General features: G+C 44.8%; 1 protein-coding gene and 2 non-coding genes across 3 annotated transcripts; 1 reads left to right on the top strand and 2 right to left on the bottom strand.

Moving 5' to 3' along the window:
- The first annotated feature begins 323 nt into the window (after positions 1-323).
- On the top strand, positions 324-396 carry Trnam-cau. The gene has a single exon. It is a non-coding gene; the product is annotated as a tRNA-Met (tRNA).
- A 6,229-nt stretch (positions 397-6,625) lies between these two features.
- Trnat-cgu lies at positions 6,626-6,699 on the bottom strand. The gene has a single exon. It is a non-coding gene; the product is annotated as a tRNA-Thr (tRNA).
- A 3,474-nt stretch (positions 6,700-10,173) lies between these two features.
- Positions 10,174-20,225, bottom strand: Gpx6 (glutathione peroxidase 6). The gene is made up of 5 exons (XM_028879312.2): positions 20,069-20,225; positions 18,207-18,360; positions 13,487-13,604; positions 12,921-13,020; positions 10,174-11,105 (listed from the first exon to the last, which is right to left on the bottom strand). Exons 1-5 carry the CDS (start codon positions 20,153-20,155, stop codon positions 10,899-10,901), a joined length of 666 nt encoding a protein of 221 aa, XP_028735145.1. The 5' UTR covers positions 20,156-20,225; the 3' UTR covers positions 10,174-10,898.
- Positions 20,226-22,053: the final 1,828 nt, after the last annotated feature.

The following is a 22,053-nucleotide window of genomic DNA, read 5'->3' on the forward strand; positions in this document are numbered from 1 at the left end:
AGCTTCCGGGCTCTGTTGTCATCTAAAAAGTTCACGCTCAAGAACCTCTGTTGACGCACAGAAACAAGCAAGATCTCAGCGCTTAAACTGAGTTTACGGTTTTGATGGGCTGCATCGGGGCTGTTGGTGGCGCAGCCTGGGCGGAGAAGGGACACTGTTTCTTTGACTTCTGTTTCAGAAAACAAAACAAAACACACAAAAAAAACCCACAAAAAACAAAAAACAAAAAAAAAAAACCCCAAACAAACAAAATCACTGACATCAGAATGCAGAAATGAAAAAAATTAGGATCAATAGTTTTGCCCAAAAACCCAGAGCCCAGTGCCTTCTTAGCGCAGTAGGCAGCGCGTCAGTCTCATAATCTGAAGGTCCTGAGTTCGAGCCTCAGAGAGGGCAAATGTGTTTTGATTGAGGAAACCTAGTGACAAAGTTTAGCGATCCTATAGTTTTATTATAAATAAAATAATGAAATCCAGGTTAGGACACCTGACACACACCATAACTGTAGTGAGGCTGTAGTCCTTTGAGATCTTTCTCTTTTTACTTTAGTACATCTTGTTTACAAGACGATTTTTAATATGCCTATCACAGTGCGTTACGTAAAGCTAAATGTGTGCCTAATATCATAAATCTCAGTTACCTACTGACTCTCTAGGAAACTGACACGAATCTAAAGGCTTCAAATAGTTCAGATATGCTATCTTGTTCTTGGGAAGTTAGAGCCTCTGCTCGGGGTTTCTCAGGCTATGGGGACTTGGGGTCTGGTGTCTGGTCAGTTGACCCGAAATTGCAAATGCAGATGTCTACCACAAGGTGGCGGAGTTTGAGAAAATGAACCACAGACCCCTTTGCAGGGTGTCTGCAGCTAACAGATTCTAACCAGAGAATAACAAATCCAGAATCCTGTTAAACTTTTGTCACTATTGGTTTGAGTTGCTAGGAGCTGTGCTTCAAATTCACGAGACTTAAGTGTAAAACCCATTAAAGTGGGTGTGGTGGTGCACACCTGTAATCCCTGCATTCAGGAGGCTGAGGAAGGTTTGCCACAAGCTACAGGCTGAGATCTTGTCTCAAAAAACAAAACAAAACAAAACAAAACAAAAAACCAACCTGGTAGACCGAGCTATCTGCTACACAATGCTGTTTATTTCACTGCCACAATTTCAGGCCAAGATCTGCTATAGGACACCAAAATGGCTCTGCGTCATGACATAGTCCGAAGAAACATCTACATCATGACCTGGAAAGATCCTGTTGCCTAGGGGTCCAAGGACTAGCTGTCATGTCAGTGACACTACACAGACTGAATAGGACCAACCTTATACCATTGGGTGATCAGTAGCTAACTCCTGGAAGGGCAAACTGATAACTAGTTACATTCCACTATAAACGTGTGGGGTACACAATGCATGGACATGTAGGTCTTAGAAAAAGGTACACAATCTGTCTTTGATTGTGGTGGAGACTACAAAGGTTGTTATCGGTTGCTGTGGGGAGAAGACAACCTGGCTCTATGTAGTCTCAGCTGCCTTTAAATATCTGGAAAGTCTCCTATCTCTGCCTCTCAAGTGCTGAGATTACAGGGAAGGGACACCATGCCAGGCTTCAAATGTTGTTGTGCAGGTCACTCCAAACCAACAGAGTTTACTAAGCTTAGGAGTCCAAGTGATGATGGATAATCAACAGCTCTCAGTTATCTGTTGACAGAATAAGGAAACCTGCCTTTTGATCAATAGGTCTGCTCTGTGTATAAAATCAAATCTTTACTCAACACTCAACAGTTCACAACCACCTAGTGGGCTTTTACAAAAGCAGGACTTACGATTATAAAAACGTGCAACACAGAAACATCTCTCAGGAATGTAAAGGCCATTGTCAGGCACATAACCAAAAAAAAGCATAAGACCTCAATCTCCAGTACTCCGTGACAAGACAGATTCCTAACTAGTGGTTACCAGCCGCTAACAAACACAGACTAGCTCGTCTCATTCATGCTAACCAAACCTTTGGACTGGTAACTTCTCTGACTCTGAGTCACAATCTCTCCCTTGGTGACACACTTTTAGTTGACTCTGAATGTCATGAATACTGGCAGCCATGTAGTTGAGCTACACACCATCAATCTTTCATTAGCTTTGCTGTAGACAACACGTCTCCCACATAAGATATAGGATGATAATGCTTGCCAGTAACCCTTTATATGGTCCTGCGCAGATGTCTTTTGACTACTCCTGATTTTCTTTACTTATTTCTGAGACAGGTTCTCACTATGCTGTCCTGACTTGCCCCAAATGTCTGATATTTATTTTGATCTGTACTACCTGAGGGCTAGGGTTTCAGGTGGGCACCACCACACCCTGCTGATGGATGACGTTTTGATGTAAGGAAGCCCAAAGCTCTACTCTTGGTGTGTAAGCATGTGTGACCTTGGAAGTCTGACTGTACACACAGAGACTGCTTGCTGCCTGTCACTTTTTCTCTTGCCTTACATCACACTGTGTCTGGACCTACCATTTAAGGACGTGGACCCGAGACGTGACCGTGGTTGACTGCCACTGAATAAGCTCTTGCTTTGAAAATCCCACCTCGGTGGTTGGTAGGTATACTGTGCAGCAGGAAAACGGCCTGGCTTAGTACCGTGTACATTACCAATTCCGTCTCAGATGAGGCAGTTATTAGTTGTAGACCCATCAAATACCTGAGACTCAAGTTTTGTAACATTTCATTGGCTTAAACCAAGCCCGTTGGATTTCTAGTTGAGAACTATCTACCGGGGATCCTGGATTGAGTTTGCCTGGTGCCTATTGAAATTTTGTCCCAATATTATAGGGATGGGCTAATGATGTAGCTCAGTGGTAGACTGTTTGCCTAAACATGTGGACTTTGGGTTTCTCTCAGCAGTGTAGGGGGGACAGGTGCATAGAGAGGATCTGTGAGCGACCAAACCACACCCACACAGCCGCCCCAGTAGACAGTCTGTCTCTAGAGTGGGACCAAGCGGTGGCTGGTCCTGTCACAGTTGATGTGCTTTATCTGCTCTCTTGGCAAACTGTCCAACTCCTTGCATAGGCGCTTAAAAACAGGCCTCAGTCTGGAACATTTTGCCTTTACAACCTGTACTTTGTTTTTCATTTCAGGAAAATGTATATTGGTCTTTTCCCTCTCTCTCCCTCCTCCTCCTCTTCCCTCTCCTTCCCCGGGAAGGGGTGAGGTAGATTTTCACCATGTAACCTAGGCTAGCCTGGAGCTCACGATGTAGCCCAGGCTGGCTTTGAACCCACAGTCTTCCTGCCTTTGCTTCCTAAGTGCTGGGATTATGTTCATGTACCACCATGCTTGGCTCCTGTGCTAGCACAAGGTTGTGAGGGTTGTTTGTCTGTCTGTCTTTCCTGCTTCGGTGTGTGCTTGGCCATCCCTGCTACTGTTCTGAGTCCCTGGCTGGAAAAGACCGAGGCTCCTTGCCTGCTGTGGGGGGTGGGGGGGTGGGGCTGCACACGCCTTTAACTGCAGGGAAGGTCTTGGCAGTGCTGGTCCTCTCATTTAAGTCTTCTTTAGTTTTTCTCAGTTAACTGTTTGGTTTGGGAGGATTTCTTTCTTTCTCTCTCTTTTCTTCTTTCTTTCTTTGTTTATTGGTTTGTGGGTTTTTTTTTTTTTTTAGTTTAGGGTTTTTTGTTTGTTTGTTTTTACTGTGTGTGCCCTATAAATATATTTTTAATTATCATTAATTTCATAGTTTTGATAATCTTAAAAAACGGAATCTTCTTTAAAATTTCGATTTGGGGGAGCTGGAGAGATGGCTTAGTAATTAAGAGTGTCTACGGCTGTTGCAGAGGACCCAGGGCAGAACCCACATCATGCCTGCCTATAGCTTCATCTCCAGAGGATCCCAGGTCCTCTTCTGGCCTGATCAGGGCCACACATGTGTTCACATATGCACACACATACACATAACTAAATAATAAAGTAAATAAATTTTAAAGTTAATTTGTGTTTGCTTTGAATGCTGAACTTTGGATTTTTAGAGCTGACCTGAAGGGCATCTTGCTCACTCATGATAAACCTCCTCAATTGATTTGCTAATGATTTAAAGAACACTTTTTTTTTTTTTCTGGAGAGCACTGGCTTGAAATGCATCATAATGTCTTTGCCCAGTCAGGTGACACTGGCCTTCTAAAGTCGGTTCAGATATTTGCCTTCTTCAATACTTGCCGAAGGAATTCATTATTATGTCTATTGAAATTGGTCTTTTCAGAGAATTTGGCTAATGTCTCTCCAATCCTGACTTCTCCAAAGCTCACCTATATAGGGTGGTTTTAGTTTATATAAAACTTCAGGAGGGACTCCAGTTTTTATTTGCGTCTGTTCTATGGAAATCTCCCAGAGAAGCTTAGTCTAAAACAGTGACTTCCTATCATGTTTATTTAACACTAGTAATACTTGGCCTACACTTGTGACAAGTCTCTGCAATGTGTCTCCATCTTCACACGGTCTTTCCCTCACATACCTATCCCGGAATCCCAAGCTTCCTCCTGGCATTTACAAAAGTTCCAGGAACTGGACTGTGTCCCACCTTAATTCAGTAGGATCATCATCAAAACGGGTTCCTCCTGATAGGTTAGTGGTTCTCAATCTGTGAGTCTTGACCCTTTTGACAAACCTCTATCTCCCAAAACACTTACATTATAATTCATAACAGTAGCAAAATTACAGTTATGAAGTAGCAATGAGAATAATTTTATGGTTGGGGGTCACCACAGCATAAGGAACTGTATTCCAAGGTTGCAGCATTAGGAAGGTTGGGAGTCACTGTGCTAGGTGAAGCAGGACACACTTAGGAAGTGAAGGCACAGGACCAGGGTTCAGGGTCAGCCTGGGCTATATGAGCCCCTATTCCAAAACAAAACAGAATAAAGCAAAACAATAGCAAAAGTCCGTTACTTCTGCAAAGAGTTTATTTCCAAATAAAGTCACATTAAAAGCAGGTACAGGGGATTAAAGACTTAACATATCTTTTGAAAAGGGGGGATACAATTCATCAAAACATGCTTAGCATGTTTATTCATCCATTTAAAATAAAAAGGGACTGAATGTTTTTCACAAACCTTTATTTTAAAGATTAGAACAATGATCTCACTGTATACCGAACTTAACTGACCACTGACTGATGCACGGGCCAGATATCCATTTCGGATAGTCCGTGTGTATTTATCCACCAGTTCTAGTCAGCTCTACTAGATGAGCTTGTGAGTGCTGCCCACTGTGCTAAAGTCATTTGTCACAGGTGCCTCAACCACCTCGTGCAGCAGCTGAGGGTTGAATAAGGAGATGGGGACCTACTTCAAGCCCCCATCAAAATGAACAGAGGTGAGATCCAGGCACAGCTAAAGGCAATTTTCTGGTTATTTTATGTTGCTGCTTATGGTACTTAGTGATATAGTGGTTATACTGTGCCAGCTTCCATTGATAAGAAGAATTAAAAGCAGTGAGATGGCTGAAGGGGTATGGGCACCAGCCGCCAAGCCCGACAACATAGCTCTGTCCCTAGAACTAACATGGTAAGAAGTGAATTGGCTCCCACAGCTGTCCTCTGGTCTCCATACACACATATGCGGGCACAACAAATAAATACATATATGGAAATATTAAGAACACTTGACCATGATTTTATTTGACAGGATATTCTTAAGTACCTGCCCCACCTCATACATGTCCCAAATTCTTCCTTAGTCCCTCCCTCCCGCAGACTTCATCAGTAGCTGACACAGTTAGTTACCATATATATGTATATATACACATATATGTATATGTATATGAATATATATACATATATATTCATTTTTTTTATATCTGTCACTCCTACACTGCATGTAAGATTCCCCAGAGTTTTTGGTTAGTTTTCTTCAGGACTGTATTTCCTCCCTTGGGGGATATGCCTGCCACATAAAAACAAACAGTTAATGTTTGTGGCGTGTGGATGAGACAGTGGGGGATGAGGAGCACAGAGCTTTTCTAAAGCACCAGGGTGGTCTCAGCTGCTTTAGATTGCTTTGGCACAGTCTTCCAATCCGCTCTTTCCTCCCTGCCTTACGATCCTTGCTTAGCATACTTGGGTCCGGGAAATTTTAACTTCCGGTCTATCATCTGGAATGCTTTCTGGTTATTTCCTTGAGAGGCTTAATTTAGGTGTTCTTGCTTGTATCCTCTTCAAAATGCCACAGACAAGGCTGGCCATGTAACTAGGCGGTACGGTGCGGGCCTAGACTTCCTCTCCTGAAACATATAAAGGGAGAGGGTGGAAGGAAGGTCTGGCCTCTCACTACAGACATTCTAGTTTTCCTTCACAATGGCTCATTGAGCTGAAATGGATAGGATCTGGATCGTGTGTATCTATGCATGGAATTGTGGTTGCCCCTAAATTTAATGTAAATTTGTGAAAAGTGACCCAGGACCTGTCCATACATTATCCGTTGACCAAGTTTTGAATTTGAATTACCTCATTAAAAACGGCGTTGTTTGAAAAAGTATGAGACCATGACAGGTTATAATGAAAAAGTATGAGACCATGACAGGTTATAATCTCGTAATAACAATTGAGTCTTAGCGGTAGGAAAGATGTGAAAACACAAGGCCCCACTGGGAGTCGAACCCAGGATCTCCTGTTTACGAGACAGGCGCTTTAACCAACTAAGCCATGGAGCCACACGGCAGCAGGTGTGAAAGACAGATGAATCTATTCTATTTGGGGGGGGGGGGGAGTAGCTTATACTATGTGGTGATGCCTATTTTTGTTACAGAAGAATCATCTGTGAAAGGATACTGCATTTTCTCTCGTCAGGCTGAAAGCATCACACCAGAAAATGAGTCAGTCCCGGGGTCAGATATTTTCCTCTTTACACACACACACACACACACACACACACACACACACACACACACACACACACACCCGGCTATGGAAAGACAAAGGCCATCCACGACAAAGCAGATGAGTGCGCAGGCAGGCACGGCACTTGTGCCTGCGTGTGTGCTGTGCGAGTCTTTGGCCTCTTCCAAGAGCTGCATCAAAAATCAACCTTTTGCAGCGTTCTCGCTCAGCAGATTTCCTGGCGACTGGACGAAAGCCGATCTTCAGCTACGGCTGTCTGCAGGTTATGCCCTTTGGACCTCCTAAGTTCGATTTCAAAGACCATAAAGAGGATCTCACTCCGAGCCTCTGGAACGAGGGGCTGGGGAGGCTGGAGCCTTGCACCCTGCACTGGGGACCAGAAACGGTTTGGTTTCCTGGGAGTGGAGGTAGAGGGCTGTGCTCAAGCCGGGAAGCTGGCTGGTGCTGGGATTGTTGGGGCCGGGGGAGGGGGGAGAGGAACGAACTTGCTAGGCCACAGGAATGGGGCAGACAGGACCCATCTTCTCAGGGCTGGGGAGGACATGGAGAGTCGCATCGAATGCAAATGGGTTCCAAATCAAACTGTGGGGATTAAGTGCTACCCAGAACTCCATCAGCAAAGGCTTTCTACCCTAAGGACTTTATGATATCAAGCAGAACCCGGATGCCCTGTGTGTACACTTGAAAGCGGGGGTAGGGAAAGACCTTTGTAGTTGCTCTCAGTAAAAATAACAAATCCTGTGGTGGTATATACCTGCAATCCCAACACACTGGGAAAGCTGAGGCAGGAGGATTGCCTTGAGCCCGAGGCCAACCTGATTTACATAGCAAGCCTCTGCTTTAAAAATAAACAAATGACCCCCAAAACGCAGCACTGACCCCAAAGTGCAGCAGGGAAACTTGGAACTTCCTGGGACTGAAGGGACCCCCAAGACGAAGTTCTCAGCACAGAGGAGATTTACCTGCCTCAGAGGAACAAAGGCGAGGCACAAGAGACGAAGATGGGAGGAGACCCAACAGAGGGAGAAGGGGGGGAAAGGTATGTTGGTGGGGGGAGGGAACGGGGACCAAGGGCTGCCTCTGGATAGAGAGGACACAGGCATAGGCCAACAGGCAAATGGCAGTTTATAAAGGTAAAGGGGGAAAGAAACCCCATGTTAGAATGCGGTGTTTCATTTTGATTGCGCTTGTTAATGGGACAGACAAAAGGGGACTTTTGGTGGCTGGACTTCAATACTTTGATAGCTGGACCTTCGTGGTGGCCCAGCTTGGGAGGAGGAGGCTGGCTCTGGCTGGCGTATGGCTTGAATGTGAAATGTCCAGCACCGACTCATGTTTGAACACTTGATCCTCAGCTAATGGTGGCTTTGGGGTGAGTTGTGGTGCCTTTGGGATGTAGGTCACTGCAGGGCAGGTCATAAGAGGTCATAAGCCTGTCCTGCTGAGCTCTCTGCAGTTACCTCACACTTTTGCTGCCTGAGAAACTCCACCAGCTGTCGGATTCATGATCAACTGGGAACCAAAGCAAGTCCCCCTCCCTCATGTTGCTTTTGTATTTGGCCAAACAGGCAAGAAGAATAACTAATGCAGGTTGTTGTAGAATATTACATTAAGAAGTGTTACTTTTTTTTATGATGTGGAATATTTGCTTAATGATGCAAAGATGTGTTGTATTCTTATACTGTTGCATTTGTTTGACTCTGTGAAGCTGAGTTACTTTACCTGTCTAAAATACCTGCTAGTCTAATAGAGAGTTAAATGGCCAATAGCGAGGCAGGAGAAAGGATAGGTGGGGCTGGCAGGCAGAGAGAATCAATAAAAGGAGAAATCTGGGAGGAGAAGGAGAAAGAGCAAGAGAAGAAGGAGAGGAGCATGCTAGGGGCCAACCACCCAGCCACCCAGCCAGCCACGGAGTAAGAGTGAAAGTAAGATATACAGAAGAAAGAAAAGGAAAAAGCCCAGAGACAAAAGGTAGGTGGGGTAATTTGAAGTTAAGAAAAGCCGACAAGAAACAAACCAAGCTAAGGCCAGGCATTTATAATTAAGAATAAGCCTACATGTGTGATTTATTTGGGAGCTGGGTGGCAGGTCCCCCAAAAGAGCAAAAACCAACAACAGTAAGTTCCTTAGAACAATGTTTATTTTCTCTGGGTCAGAGACATAGAATCCGTATTTTTCAGAGCAGCAGCAGAGTTGAGACCTCATAGATTCTCAGGCACAGTGCACATATGCTGTGGCAAGCCGAAAGAAACCTGAAAGGCTACAGGTCCCGGTTGCTAGAAGAGTTTCAGGAGGCCTCCAAGCCCTAGAGTCAAGTGTCCCAAATTTCTACGCTCAGATGTTGTAACATTAGCTGCTGTAAGAACCAAGGGACTTGACCACCTATGACTCAAAAACTGGAACACTAGCTGTGGTGTCCATCCCAGTACCTAAGTACCGATACTGGCTGCCACCGCCACCAGCTCCTGGTAAGAGCAGAGGATTACAATTGCCCCCAATTGCTCAGGGAAGCAAATCACAGAGTAATAAGCCCCCACCCAAAACACAGTAAGTCTCTGGACTGTCAAGCCCATAGCCATAAGCCCGTAGTCTTCTAGACTTGCAGCTATGACAAGTGCTAGAGCCTGTCACCAGTCCATAACCCCGTGACACTCAAGGGCCAGAACTAGAGACACCAGAAAAACTACTTCTCCTACTTCAGTTTCCCATCTGGACAGAACAAAGTTCTCAGTCAGCTGACCACGAACAGCTGGCTTTCTGTAGGGCCCTTGCACTTCTGATAAAGATCAGGGTCTGTTGCTTTTTGGCACTTTGTCCTGTTTATGTGCTTTCAGATTTTAATTAAGTATAAATTAATTTTATAAACAGAATTGAAAGAGGGGGAGGGAGGGAGAGAGGAAGGGAGAGGGAGAGATTCCTCCAGAAACAGGAAGTCCTCTTTTGTAGGAGCATGGAGAGTTTGACTAAATGATCAGAATGAAGGGACAAAGAGGCCTGGCTCCAAAGAGTCGACAAGCTGGGCGTGATTGCAGTACCTGTATTCCTAGCTACTTGAAAGGCTGAGACAGGAGGACTGGAAATTCAAGCCAGCCTGGGCTACATACCTAAGTCTGTGCTTTAGATCTGAGCAGCAATGTGTCTACAGTACCACCTGATGCTTTGACTAGTACCAAGAAGATTCTAGAACACTTCTGAGAAAACCAGAATGTTGAAGATGTAAGTAGTGAGGTCAAGCAAGCACATAATATGAACTGAAAAACATCACTCGGAGTCCACTGCTGCTGGTTCTTTGATTATTTATTGATTATTATCATGAGACAGTGTTAATAGGGATAAATTTAAAGTTGGGAAGAGTCAGGGTGAGAGTGAAATGCATCATTTGGTGTGAAGGACATCTGTGACCAGGAGCCAAAACCCGAATTCACTAGCAGAAAGGCACCTAGGAAGGCTCTGGTAGGGTCTCATCCAGAGGGGCCTTGGGGCCTACCAGGGTAGAGATGGCCCTCCCTTCCTGCCATGTAAGGTTTCTGCTCTCAGCCTTCAGAATCCCCTAAGAAAACTACAGGACGGTGTGCCACCAAGGGGGCTAGACAGAAGAGCTTGACAAAGCATGCCCAGCTTGAGAAGAGAGGAGGCTGGGAAGGGAACCCAAAGGGCCTTGCTACCCATTTCCACTTCCTTTAACTCATCGAGACAGGGAGTGATAGATTAGGACCTTTGAGGGGTTGCTTTTTTAGATGAATGGGATTGTCTGGATCATCAACTCTAAAATATGACTTCCTTTTGGAATAGATTAGGAAAACTTGATATGGCAGAGTCAGATATTTGGGTAGATAGATTCTCTTTGACTTAATTTTCAATGCATGTACATGCCTACCACAGAGACCGTCTGTATACATTCATACAGAGCTGTTCACGCATGCATTAGTAGGGATGCAGGTAGTGTTGTGTGCTTTGGTCATCTGGAGGCTGGTGATGGAGTGGAGCAAAGACATTATGTGTGAGGCATATCCTACTGGGTACGGGTTTGGTTTAGGTACTCCATGATGTCTGACTGGACAGTGCTAACAGGAGTCATGTGGAACCAGCGCATGACAGGGACCCCATCAGACCCCACCAGGAACTTCTCAAAGTTCCAGCGGATGTCATGGACCTTCATGGGATTCCAGAAGAGATATTCTGTAGATCCCAAAAGTTCAGAGGTGGGAGGGCAGGAGTTCTGGAGCAGAGACATGAAAAATAGAAAGATGATCTCATTTCTGCTTCTATGTTGCCCAGTCTTCTCTGCTCACTGCTGTACAGCTTAATGTTTTAAACTCCACATGCTTCCGGCCCTGCCCAGGCCTCTTAATACACTACCACCAGCACACCAAGGCCATTCTAACCAGCGTCGAAAGTGTGATAGTCAGTGAACAGCATCCCACTTTCCTGCCTCCACCCCCCACCCCCCCCCCCCCCCCCCCCCCCCCCCCCCCCCCCCCCCCCCGCCAGTCTCATGATTTCATCAGGATGAGTAAATAACACAGTCAGCGGGGCGTGATTGATTTCATCACGATGAGTAAATAACACAGTCAGCGGGGCGTGATGGCATGCACACACCTTTAATCCTAGCACTCAGAAGGTTAAGAAGGTAGATCTCTGCGTTCAAGTCCAGCCTGGTCTACAGAGTAAGTTTCAGGACAGCCAGGGCTACACAGAGAAACCCTGTCTCAGAAAAAAAAAAAAAAATCTCTTTCTTTCAGCAAGTCATGATTTCTATGGTTTCAGTTTCCATAGGTGAAAAATAATAGGTTGTTTTAGAATTGTAGTTCCCAGGCTTTGGAACTTCATAAGCCATAAAAGTTCAATAGCTATTTTGACAATAAGGAAATTAAAAATCTGTTATAACCATAAATTTAAATCTTAAGATATTTTATTATTTACTTTCTTTTCTTTTCTCTAGATTTATCTTATTTTTAAATTATGTCTATATATATGTATCTCAGGTGGGTATGTACACCTGTGAGTACAGGTCCCGCAAAATTCAGCACAGGTTGTTGGATACCTGGCCGAACAAGTGGTGGTTCTGGGAACTGATCTGGAAGATCAGTATATGTTAACAGCTGAGCTATGCCTCCAGCTCCATACTATTTACTTTGTTATTTAGTTTCACTCAAGAGCTCAAGATGGTCTGAAACTCAGTGTGTAACCCAAGCTGACTATGGACTCAGCTTCCCAAGCACTAGGATTTCAGGCATGAGTCACCACATCAGACAGGACTTTTAAATACTAGACAGCTCTGTATAGATAATATCACTGTTTTGAGACAGGGTCTTGTTGTGTGGCTGTGACTTGCCTGGATAGGACTATTTAGACCAAGTTAGCCTAGAATTCACAGCCATTCCCCTGCCTCTGGATCCTGAGTTATGGCATTATAGGTGTGAGCCACCATGTTTTGTCATGGTCATCTTTTGTGCTGCAGTTCATGTGGTGTGACCTGACCATAACTTATTATTGGAATAAATAATTGAGGTTTATATTTAATAAGTAGATCTTTTGTTTCAGTTTGCTGTGGCTGAGTGGAAATATCCACAGGGACAGCTTTGTTCTGCAGCCCATCCTCTGGGAACCAGTGACTACATGATCCTTGTTGGGAAGGTCCTTCTTTCCTGGTCTTCTTCTGCAGTTATAACACACTGTGGTTCTTCTCCTTTGGTACTCTCTCTTAGCCAGGTCTGTGTCTTCTCCTGACTGTGTAATAGATCCTTCAGGTAAGAGACTAACCTATTAATTAGTAACTGTTAACTTGTATTTCACAGTTCCTTGAACCAAGTAGAGAATGGATTAATGATTATTGATCGAATAAACAAATCATTAGCATTCAGCAGGGGAGGTTAAAACACATGAGAGCTATCATGTGTGTCTCCTCCGCTTGGAGCCAAAGCCTCATGTCTATGAATTTACTCCTTAAGGAGTCCCTCCTCATCAGAGACTCCAGCCCCGTTACTCTCAGAGAATCCTATCTGACTGATCCACGGCATGTTTGTTCACTCACCTTTAGGAAAGAAAAAAACTTTTGTTCGTTTTCTCCATTCACATCCCCTTTCTCAAAGAGCTGGAAATTGGGGACATAGCCACCTCCTGGCCGCACATATCTGCAGTGAAACAAGGTGTCCTCAAGAGAATCCAAACGAAATCGAGGAGGGGTAGGAACGGCCACCAAGGGTCCTCACAAAGGGATGGAAAAGATTATAGAAAATGAGAGGAGGAAGAGGGGGTTTCTCTGGGATCAAGATTCCAAGTAGGAGGCTTCATAGAATCAGAGCATTCCAAGACACTGGGGAGAGGACATTTTGAGCTCAGATTTCCTGGCCCATCTCCATTTCCTGAGTCCTTCTTTTCCCTGAATGTTGTTTCCTTAGATCTTCCCTGTTCTCACCCTTAAAGAAGCCAAGCGTGGAGAGAGAACTTGGGCATTTCCTGCAGGGCTGGCTGGAACTCAAGGCATCATGATGACATGCTTCAGCCCATTGTCCCATCACCCACCCTAGAAGACTCCGGAATGGAAGGTACCCAGGCAGATGAGGAAAGGGCTCCTCGAGGACCCCACATAGCACTCACTTGAGTCCATGGAGGATCTCTGAGTTTTTGGCAGGTTCTTGTTTTCCAAACTGGTTGCAAGGAAAGCCCAAAACAACGACATTGAACTGCCTCAGCTCCTCCTGCAATGTGTTCAGTTCTGTGGGTAGAGGGTGAACAGTGTGGGCTGACTCCCTGATCAAGTCTCAAAGGACCACAAGGTTTACCTTCTCATCCTGCGAAGACACTGAGGACTATGAAGGGCTACAGACATTCAACAGGCAGAGCAAACAGCTGTAACACAAGTCTCTGGGAACTCATCTCAACGGCTGCTGGTTGTGTGGCACACGGTTTCCCAGATCTCCTTAGTCTTTACCTTACATGCAAAGAGTTTGGATTAGACTTATGAAAAATCCTACTTGATTCTGAAAGGCTAGACTCCAAGTGCATTCATTGTCTTTGTTAGCTGGTGGAGGTTGACCAGATGTTTCATAAGGAAAAGGCAAATGAAAGGGACACGCTCTCCTGTCCTCCCACTATGTCTCATGACGACCTCTGACGCTACAGTCACCTTCCCAGAAGCATGCTTTGCTGTTGTAAATTAGAAGTAATAAAGGGGAACAGAAAAGCAGAGTCTGACTGCAGTGTTCACCTATAATCCCAGCAGTTAGAAGATGGAGGCAGGGGGATAGCCCTAAGTCATAGGTCAGCCTGAGCCATATAGTGAGTTCCAGGCCAACCAAGTCTACGTAGTGAGACACTTTCTCAAAAAGAGAGAAAAGTCCAAACCTAACGATAGCATTCTCTACCCTGACCTCAATACCAATAAACGAACACCATGGCCGCCTCAGTAGGATCCCAGGCCACACAGTGTAGACTGTTCTTCATTCGCCAAGAGCCTCTGACGTGTCTGCTGAGACCTGTGCCACTGCTGACTTCAGTCATTTTCCGTTTGGAGTTCCTCCTCAGAACCACCACGAAGCTCCTTTAGGACTGCTCGGCTTGCTGTCCCCCCAAGAACCTCTTCCTAGACGAGTGTCTTCAAGTTTTAATACATTCCTTGTATAGTTTATGTGAAAATATATAATATATATTTATCTTAATAAAATAGAAAATAAATATATATTTAATAAATTTAATATAACATTTATTTTTGAGTTTCATGTGTGACCAGGATGGCTTCCAGCTAATTGTGTAGCCAAGGATGACCTTGAACTTCTGACCCTCCCACCTTCCCCTTCCCCTACCTGGTGCTAGAATTAGAGATCTGCATCACTATGCTTGGTTTATGTGGTGCTGCGGCCTGAACCTAGGGCTTCATACAGGCTAGGTAAGTACTCAGCCAATGGAGCTACACCTCCACCCCCTATAAAAATATTTTTAGTCTTACCCATATCTTCAGTTGCTGCCTACATTCACCCCCCTCTCATCTTCAGCTTCCTCCTTGTAGCATAAACTCAGTAGACCTCAACGTTAGTCTCTGGCAAGCTCTGAGCCCTCTCAATTTTTTCATCAAGAGTAAAATTTGAGGTGCCCTCCAAAATTCTCACTAAGTAGTTTAATTCAAAATGAGTGAAGTAGCCAGGTATAATGGCTGAAGCCTGTAATCCCAACATTTGGGAGATGGGTCAGGAGGATCAGAGGTTCAAGACCAACCTTGTCTCCTGGAGACCTTGTCTCAAACAAACAGAGAAGCGAGGAAATAGCAGGTACTGATAAGGAATAACATCCATGTGTTCTATTATGTAAAGGAGCAAGGTGACGAATAATTTGTGCACATGTATGCCTATCTCTCTTACACACACACACACACACACACACACAGATGAGAGAGAGAGAGAGAGAGGAGATTGATTTCAGGAAATATATACTATAAACTATTACAAGTTATGTAAAGTAAAGGGAATTTGGGCAGTATGCCTATTAAACCCTTTTGTATCTTTTGAATGCTGTGAGGTATTTTATACTCAACATATGTATTAAAATTAAATTTAAAAACTTCCCTCAGACCTACACAAATGCTAGTCAAGCATTCTATCATGCTCTTAGTCCTAAAATTAAATTATAACAACTTTCCAAATCTACCATATTTTCAACTTTTTGAAGGAAAGAAAATCCTCATTTGTTAACTGATACTAAACTGATTTTTGCCTCTTAAATTTAGGTTCTTGGGTTTTAAAAAAATTAATATATATCTTTTCAGGTTTTCCTTAAAGCTGATTCCATGTAAGAATATAGAAATATAATGGTTAAGAGCACTGACTGCTCCTCCAGAGGACTTGGGTTCAATTCCCAGTGCTTACATTGTATCTCACAACTATCTGTAACTCAAGTGTCAGAGGATTCAGTACCTCTTCTGGTCTTTGTGGGCACTACATGCATGTGGTTCATAAACAGACACATACATACATGCGTACATATAGACAAAACAACCATATACATAAAATTAAATTTAAAAACAAAAGACAAGAACAAAAAACCTGTAATTTCACCACTAAATTGAAACAAGTCTTTAGCTTCTCTTGAAATCTGAACCAGTTGTTTGGCTATGATTTGTATCATGTAGTATTTTTTTCTTTCTTTCTTTCTAATTTTCTTGAGACAGGGCTTCATGGAGCCTAGGCTGGCCTGGAATATAATATGTAACCAACAATGACCTTGAACTCCTGACTCTTCTACCTGCACCTCCCAAATGGGGTTATAGGCTGTAGTATTAATGCCTGCCTGAGGAAGTGGCATTTTAATATAACTACAGCTTAAGTCAAACATCTTCCTCTGAACAGTAACTTCAAAATCGGAAAATTTGATGACACATGTATCCTAGATGAGACATTGCTATGTACATCAATTTAAGTCATGTTTAGGAAACAGAAAATTCTGGAACTTGTAATTATTATAGTTGCATTAAAACAAATTGATAGCATGTAATAACATTGTTCACATGTATAATCGAAGCATTTGGGAGGCAGAGGCAGAAGGATCATGGGTTTGAAAGGTGAGATCTTATCTCAAAAATTATTTTTGAACAGCACCTCATAGTTTTGATTAGTCAAGTAGGTAGCAATGTCAACATGTGGAATTTGTAAAAACTTGTTCCTGCATTATTTTGGTCCATTTATCTGTAGCATTTGATTCAATAAACCTTTAGAAGTTATCGTGGATATTCTTAAAACAATAATGTTCTTAGCATGTCAAAAATTATATCTATCACTTGTACAATTCATATAGAAATTTATATGACCTTATTTGGATTAACAAAAATGTGAAATCCTTCCATGATGAACACAATAGAGAGATGGAACATTCTCCCGTATTTACCACTTGCTCCAAGCAGCCTTCATAGTGGCTTGGATAAAAAACCTCATTCTCTGTCATTTGGGGGTGCCTCCTGAAGATAAAAGACCAGTCTTTTGTTGTTGTTGGTGGTGGTGGTGGTGGTGGTGGTGTATGTGTGTGTGTGTATGTGTGTGTGTGTGTGTGCGCGCGCGCGCGCGCGCATGTGTGTATGATATGTACATGTGTGGAAACTGGGGGTAGATATTTGGTGTTTTCCTCTATCCCCACATTATGTTTTTCCACTTTATGATATATGATATTTTTTGAGGTCATCTCTCACTGAACAGGGGCCACTGTTTTACCTAGACTGGCTGGCCAGTTAGCCTGAGGAATCCACTTGCCTCTTCACCCCTTGTATCCTAGTTATAGGCTTACAGGCTTGTGCCTCTACCGTGTTTGGATTTTTGTAGGTTCTAGGGAACTGAATACAGGTCTTTGTGTATGTTCAACAAGCACTTTATGCACTGAGACAACTCCCTAGCCTCCTAATGTTTGTTTTTGTTTTGATATGGGGGTCTTAAGTAGTTCAATGGCTGAGAATGACTTTGAACTCCAGATCCTCCTGTCTCCCGCTCATAAGTGCTGAGATGACAGGTTTGGACCACTGTGTTATGCGATGCTCAGGACCAAACCCAGGACTTTGTGTATGCTGGGTAAGCACTCTGCCAACCAAACCACATCTCCAGCCACATAATCTGTATTATGACTCCCCATTTCACTCTTGGTTTAATGCAAGCCAATCTCCACTATTCTAGGTTCTGGTCTATGAGTCACAGGGAGGCTTTGGTGTTCTATCAATCAACCCTACAGAACATCAACATCAGAGTATGCAACCCTGGCCAACTATGACCAATCACACACACACACACACACACACACACACACACACACACACACACAGTGTCTAAATCACAAAATGACCCCTCGCCACCCTGCCAATATAAATGGTTGCAACTACTTTACCAGTTACAGCTCCAGCCTTTCTGTTTCTCCCACACTATAGATATGATTTCTTAAGATAACCAATCACACAATTGTCCCCTTCTTTTATTTCCTGACTGCTTTTAATCTAGAGCAAAGGTTTAGCTCCTGGAATCCTTTCCCACACTACCTGACGCTAGCTCAGGTGACCTGAGTCTTTTTTTATCCCTTTCTGAGAAGCCTCCTTATTTCCTGTGGCAGATGGGCAGCAACTCCAACTTGTTCAACACGGATGTGTTTCTCAGTGGTTGTCCAACATATCTCGGGGAAAGCCTTAGTGCTCAAGCATGGAGATAATTCTGGCAGGAAAAGCAGTGGAATAGGAAGGTTTAGGGGAACAGAGTCAGTGTGCTTATTCATTCCCCAACCCCAGCAACACCTTCTCCCATCACAGTATGGTGGGGGCAAGCTAGTTGTAAGAGAGAACTGAAATTTGAGTTCTTACCGGGATAAGTAGCTGTCAGGCCACAGAAGGATGCCACGTTGACAAAGAGGATGTGCTTTCCTGCATACTGCTGGAACTGGACATACTCCCCGCCGTTCAGGGTCTTGGCTCCATACTCATAGATGGTGCCAGCCACTCCTTTGTCACAATCCACCTGTAGTACAACACAAGTGACTCCAGTGGTCTGACCTAATAAACAATAATCCTCAACATCTGTCAGCATTTTCAAAGCACTTAAAGATTTTTCATGCACTATCTTAAAATTGGAAGAACGGAAGAATTTCTGTTTGAGGAACTCCACACTCAGGAAGGCATTGGTGGTGAACACAGACCTGGGTGCCCCTAGAGGGTGCCCTCTCCAGTGGGCTGTGACCTCACTTGATAGTAGGTAACCTGTGACTTTACAGCTGCCAATCCGAATTTTACATGCATTCTTACCCTTCACATGCCCAATAGCAGAGGTCAAAGCTCAAAGGTCAGACTTAAGGATTTGCATCATGGGAGCATTTTAGGCATGTTTGGGCTCCCAAGAAGACATACTGGATCAAAATCTCTAGGAATGGGACCCAATCACCAGTGGGTTCTCAGTTTAGCTAAGGTTTGAGAATTACTGTGCTCTATGATAAGATTGTCCCTTGCCTTTTAACAGAAGGGAGCCAGAATTGACAAAAGGTATATAAGTAGCTTAAAGCCACAAGTGAGGTTGGGGTTTTCTTTCTTTCTTTCTTTCTTTCTTTCTTTCTTTCTTTCTTTCTTTCTCTTTTCTTTTTTTTTTTTTTTTTTGGTTTTTTTCGAGACAGGGTTTCTCTGTGTAGCTTTGCGCCTTTCCTGGAACTCACTTGGTAGCCCAGGCTGGCCTCGAACTCACAGAGATCCACCTGGCTCTGCCTCCCGAGTGCTGGGACTAAAGGTGTGCGCCACCACCGCCCGGCTGAGGTTGGGGTTTTCAATGAGTTTCTCTGATTTTAAACTTAAAATATATTGGTCCCTCAAGTCATCTGCATTAGCCCTATTCTGCCTTCTAAGATGTATGCATGCATTTTTTTTTTTTTTACAGGGGTGGCTGCTGACTCCCCGAGTGGACATTTTTAGATACCAGTCCCTGCTCCTGGCTCCTTGTGAGGATTTTTGACTACTGCCCTGCAGTGTGATGATTGTGCAGCTCCTTGGAGCAGCGCCAAGATCTGAGAAGTCACTGCACTGAGCAGAGCCCTGTCTTCATGCCCTCCCCCCCCAAAAGCAGCCTCTGTGTCTTAATAGTCTCTAAACAAAAGTCCCCCTTCCCCTAACTGGGTCTCTCTCTCTCTCTCTCTCTCTCTCTCTCTCTCTCTCTCTCTCTCTCTCTCTCTCTCTCTCTCTCTCTCTCTCTCTCTCTCTCATCTCTCAGTTTGGTCCAATTGGTCTGAGAACAATCAGCTTCCTTCCCAATTCACTTGCTACTTAACCACTCATTTCCCAGAATCCATGGGCTGCTCCAGGTTACAGATCAGCATGGGATAGGGCAGATTCTGAGTTGTCAAGCAGAGATCAAGGAGGAATGGCAGGGGCAGCTGGCGGTGGAGGGCCGGGGCGGGGTGTGTGTGTGGGGGGGGGAGGCTGGCTATATTCTGCTCAAAGGTCCACTGGGTGCAGAGAAGCAGAGAAGATGCGTGGGAAACACAGTAAAGCAGACTGAAGAGAGGCAGGAAAGGTGCTGTGGCCGAGGGCATCGATGGCAGAAGTCTGCAAAGAAAGCCTGTCAAGCAGCTCTCTCCCTTCAAGAACAGGATAGGCCCCTGAATCGCTTGGTAGCCACGTTATTTATCAGATGTTGAAATCAGCTTAGATCCCGGGGCGGGGGTAGCAGGTCAGGGGTTGCTTACCTTTGTTTTCTGAGGATTCAGAGTCCCCTGAGACAAGGCAGCTAGAAACAGTGGGAAAAGACAGGAGGCCCAGAACTGCTTGGCCATGGCTGTACAAGGAACACTGGGTGAGTCTCGAACCTCAGGAACTGTGATCCCTTTTGAGTATCCCCAGCAGGCACCAGTTTGGAGAAGCACAGCCAATCACAGAGCGGCTGTCAGTCTCCACCTCTCTCCTTTTCTCTCTTCTGCTCACCCTTGCTCTTCGGATGCAGGAGACACGTGCGTGCGCACATGCTCTGACAGGTGAAGGTGAGATGAAGGTCTGCAACCTGAGATGCTGCACCTGCCCTCTCCAAGTGACTGGAGGAACTCATGCCACTGGATCGCAACCTACTTTCCCACAACGTGTTCGCGAGGTTTGCATGCAGACTCAAGTTTGAAAAGCACTGCCTCAGATTGTCAACAGTGATGCGGCCTGGAGACACAGGCACTCACCCCCCGCGAGGAGTTCTCTTCCCGCTTAGGGACCTTTGCTCCTGCTCAGGTAAAGCCAGATTCTTGACAATGCCACAGAAAAGAACTCCAGGACCAGAGAGAACAAAGCAGTTAGTACAGTGGGTATTTAGACAAAGAGTCGTGGAGGGAAGGGCAGTGCACAACCCCAAAACATAGCTGTACAAGCTTCTGTGGTTTGCTAAGCCAGTCCTCAAAGCTTGTAACTTACAGCAGGATTAAGTGGAGCTCGGAATGCGAGCAAGGTCTAAAAGTAAAAACAAAACAAAAACAAAAACCCACACACACTGGCTTAGTTGGTAAAGACTTAAATTTTAATTTAGTATTTGTGTATGGCATGTGAGCGTGCACCGGGAGGTCCCAGAACAGCTGTGTGCAGCTGGTTCTCTCCTGCCTTACCTGGGCTCCAGAGAGCAAACGCGGGTCAGGCTTGTGAGGCTGACAGCTTTACAACTGGAGTTTTCCTGCCATCCCTAGTCTGTTTGGTCGGTTTGTTGTTGGTTGGTTTGGTTTGGTTTGGTTTTTCAAGATGGGGTTTCTCTGTATAGCCCTGGCTGTCCTGGAACTCACTTTGCAGTCCAGAGCTCTGCCTGCCTCTGCCTCCCGAGTGCTGGGATTAAAGGCGTGGGCCACTGGTTTTTGTTTTGTTTTGCTTTGTTTTTCAAAGGCAAGATTTCATGTATCCCAGGCTGGCCGGTAATTGATTTGCAGCAGATGACGACCTTGAACATCTGACCTTCCTGACTTCACCTCTGGGGTTCATATAGATGTTTGCCATCATCCTGGTGTTCTCTGATGTTGAGGATTAAACCCAGGACTTCTTGCGTTCTAACTAAGCAAGTGTCTACAAGCTGAGCTATTACACATCCCCAGGCCTTTTGGCTTGGTGAGGGTTTCTATTGATGTAACCAGAGCAGCTTGGAGAAGAAAGGGTTTAGTTGGCTTACTCTCCTACAGCACAGTCCATCATCAAAGGAAGTCAGGACAGGAACCCAAGCAGGGCAGGAACCTGGAAGCAGGAGCTGACACAGAGGCCATGGAGGAGGGCTGCTTACTGGCTTGCTCCTCATGGCTTGCTTATAGATAAAACCCAGGACCCCAGCCCAGGGCTGGCCCCTCCCCCATCGATCGCTAATTAAGAAAATGCACTACAGGTCTGCATACAGCCCCAGCTTATGGAGGCAGTTTCTCAGCTGTGGTTCCCTTCTCTCCGATGACTCTAGCTTGTGTCAAGTTGACCTAAAATTAACCAGCACACCACGTGCTTTCTTCCCTCCCTCCCGCCCTCCCTTCTTCCCTTCCTTCCATTATCCCTTCCTTCCCTCCTTCTCTAGTCCCTCCCTCCCTTCCTTCTTTTCTGTATTTTATGGGTATGAGTGTTTTATCTTGATGTATGTAAGTGCACTACATGCATGCCTAGTGCCTGCAGAGGCCGGAAGAGGGCATTGGCTCCCCTGGGACTGGGGTTGCAGGCAGTCGTGGGCTACCAT

Source organism: Peromyscus leucopus, chromosome 5 (genome assembly GCF_004664715.2).
Source record: "Peromyscus leucopus breed LL Stock chromosome 5, UCI_PerLeu_2.1, whole genome shotgun sequence".
In the NCBI taxonomy this organism is placed as follows: domain Eukaryota; kingdom Metazoa; phylum Chordata; class Mammalia; order Rodentia; family Cricetidae; genus Peromyscus; species Peromyscus leucopus.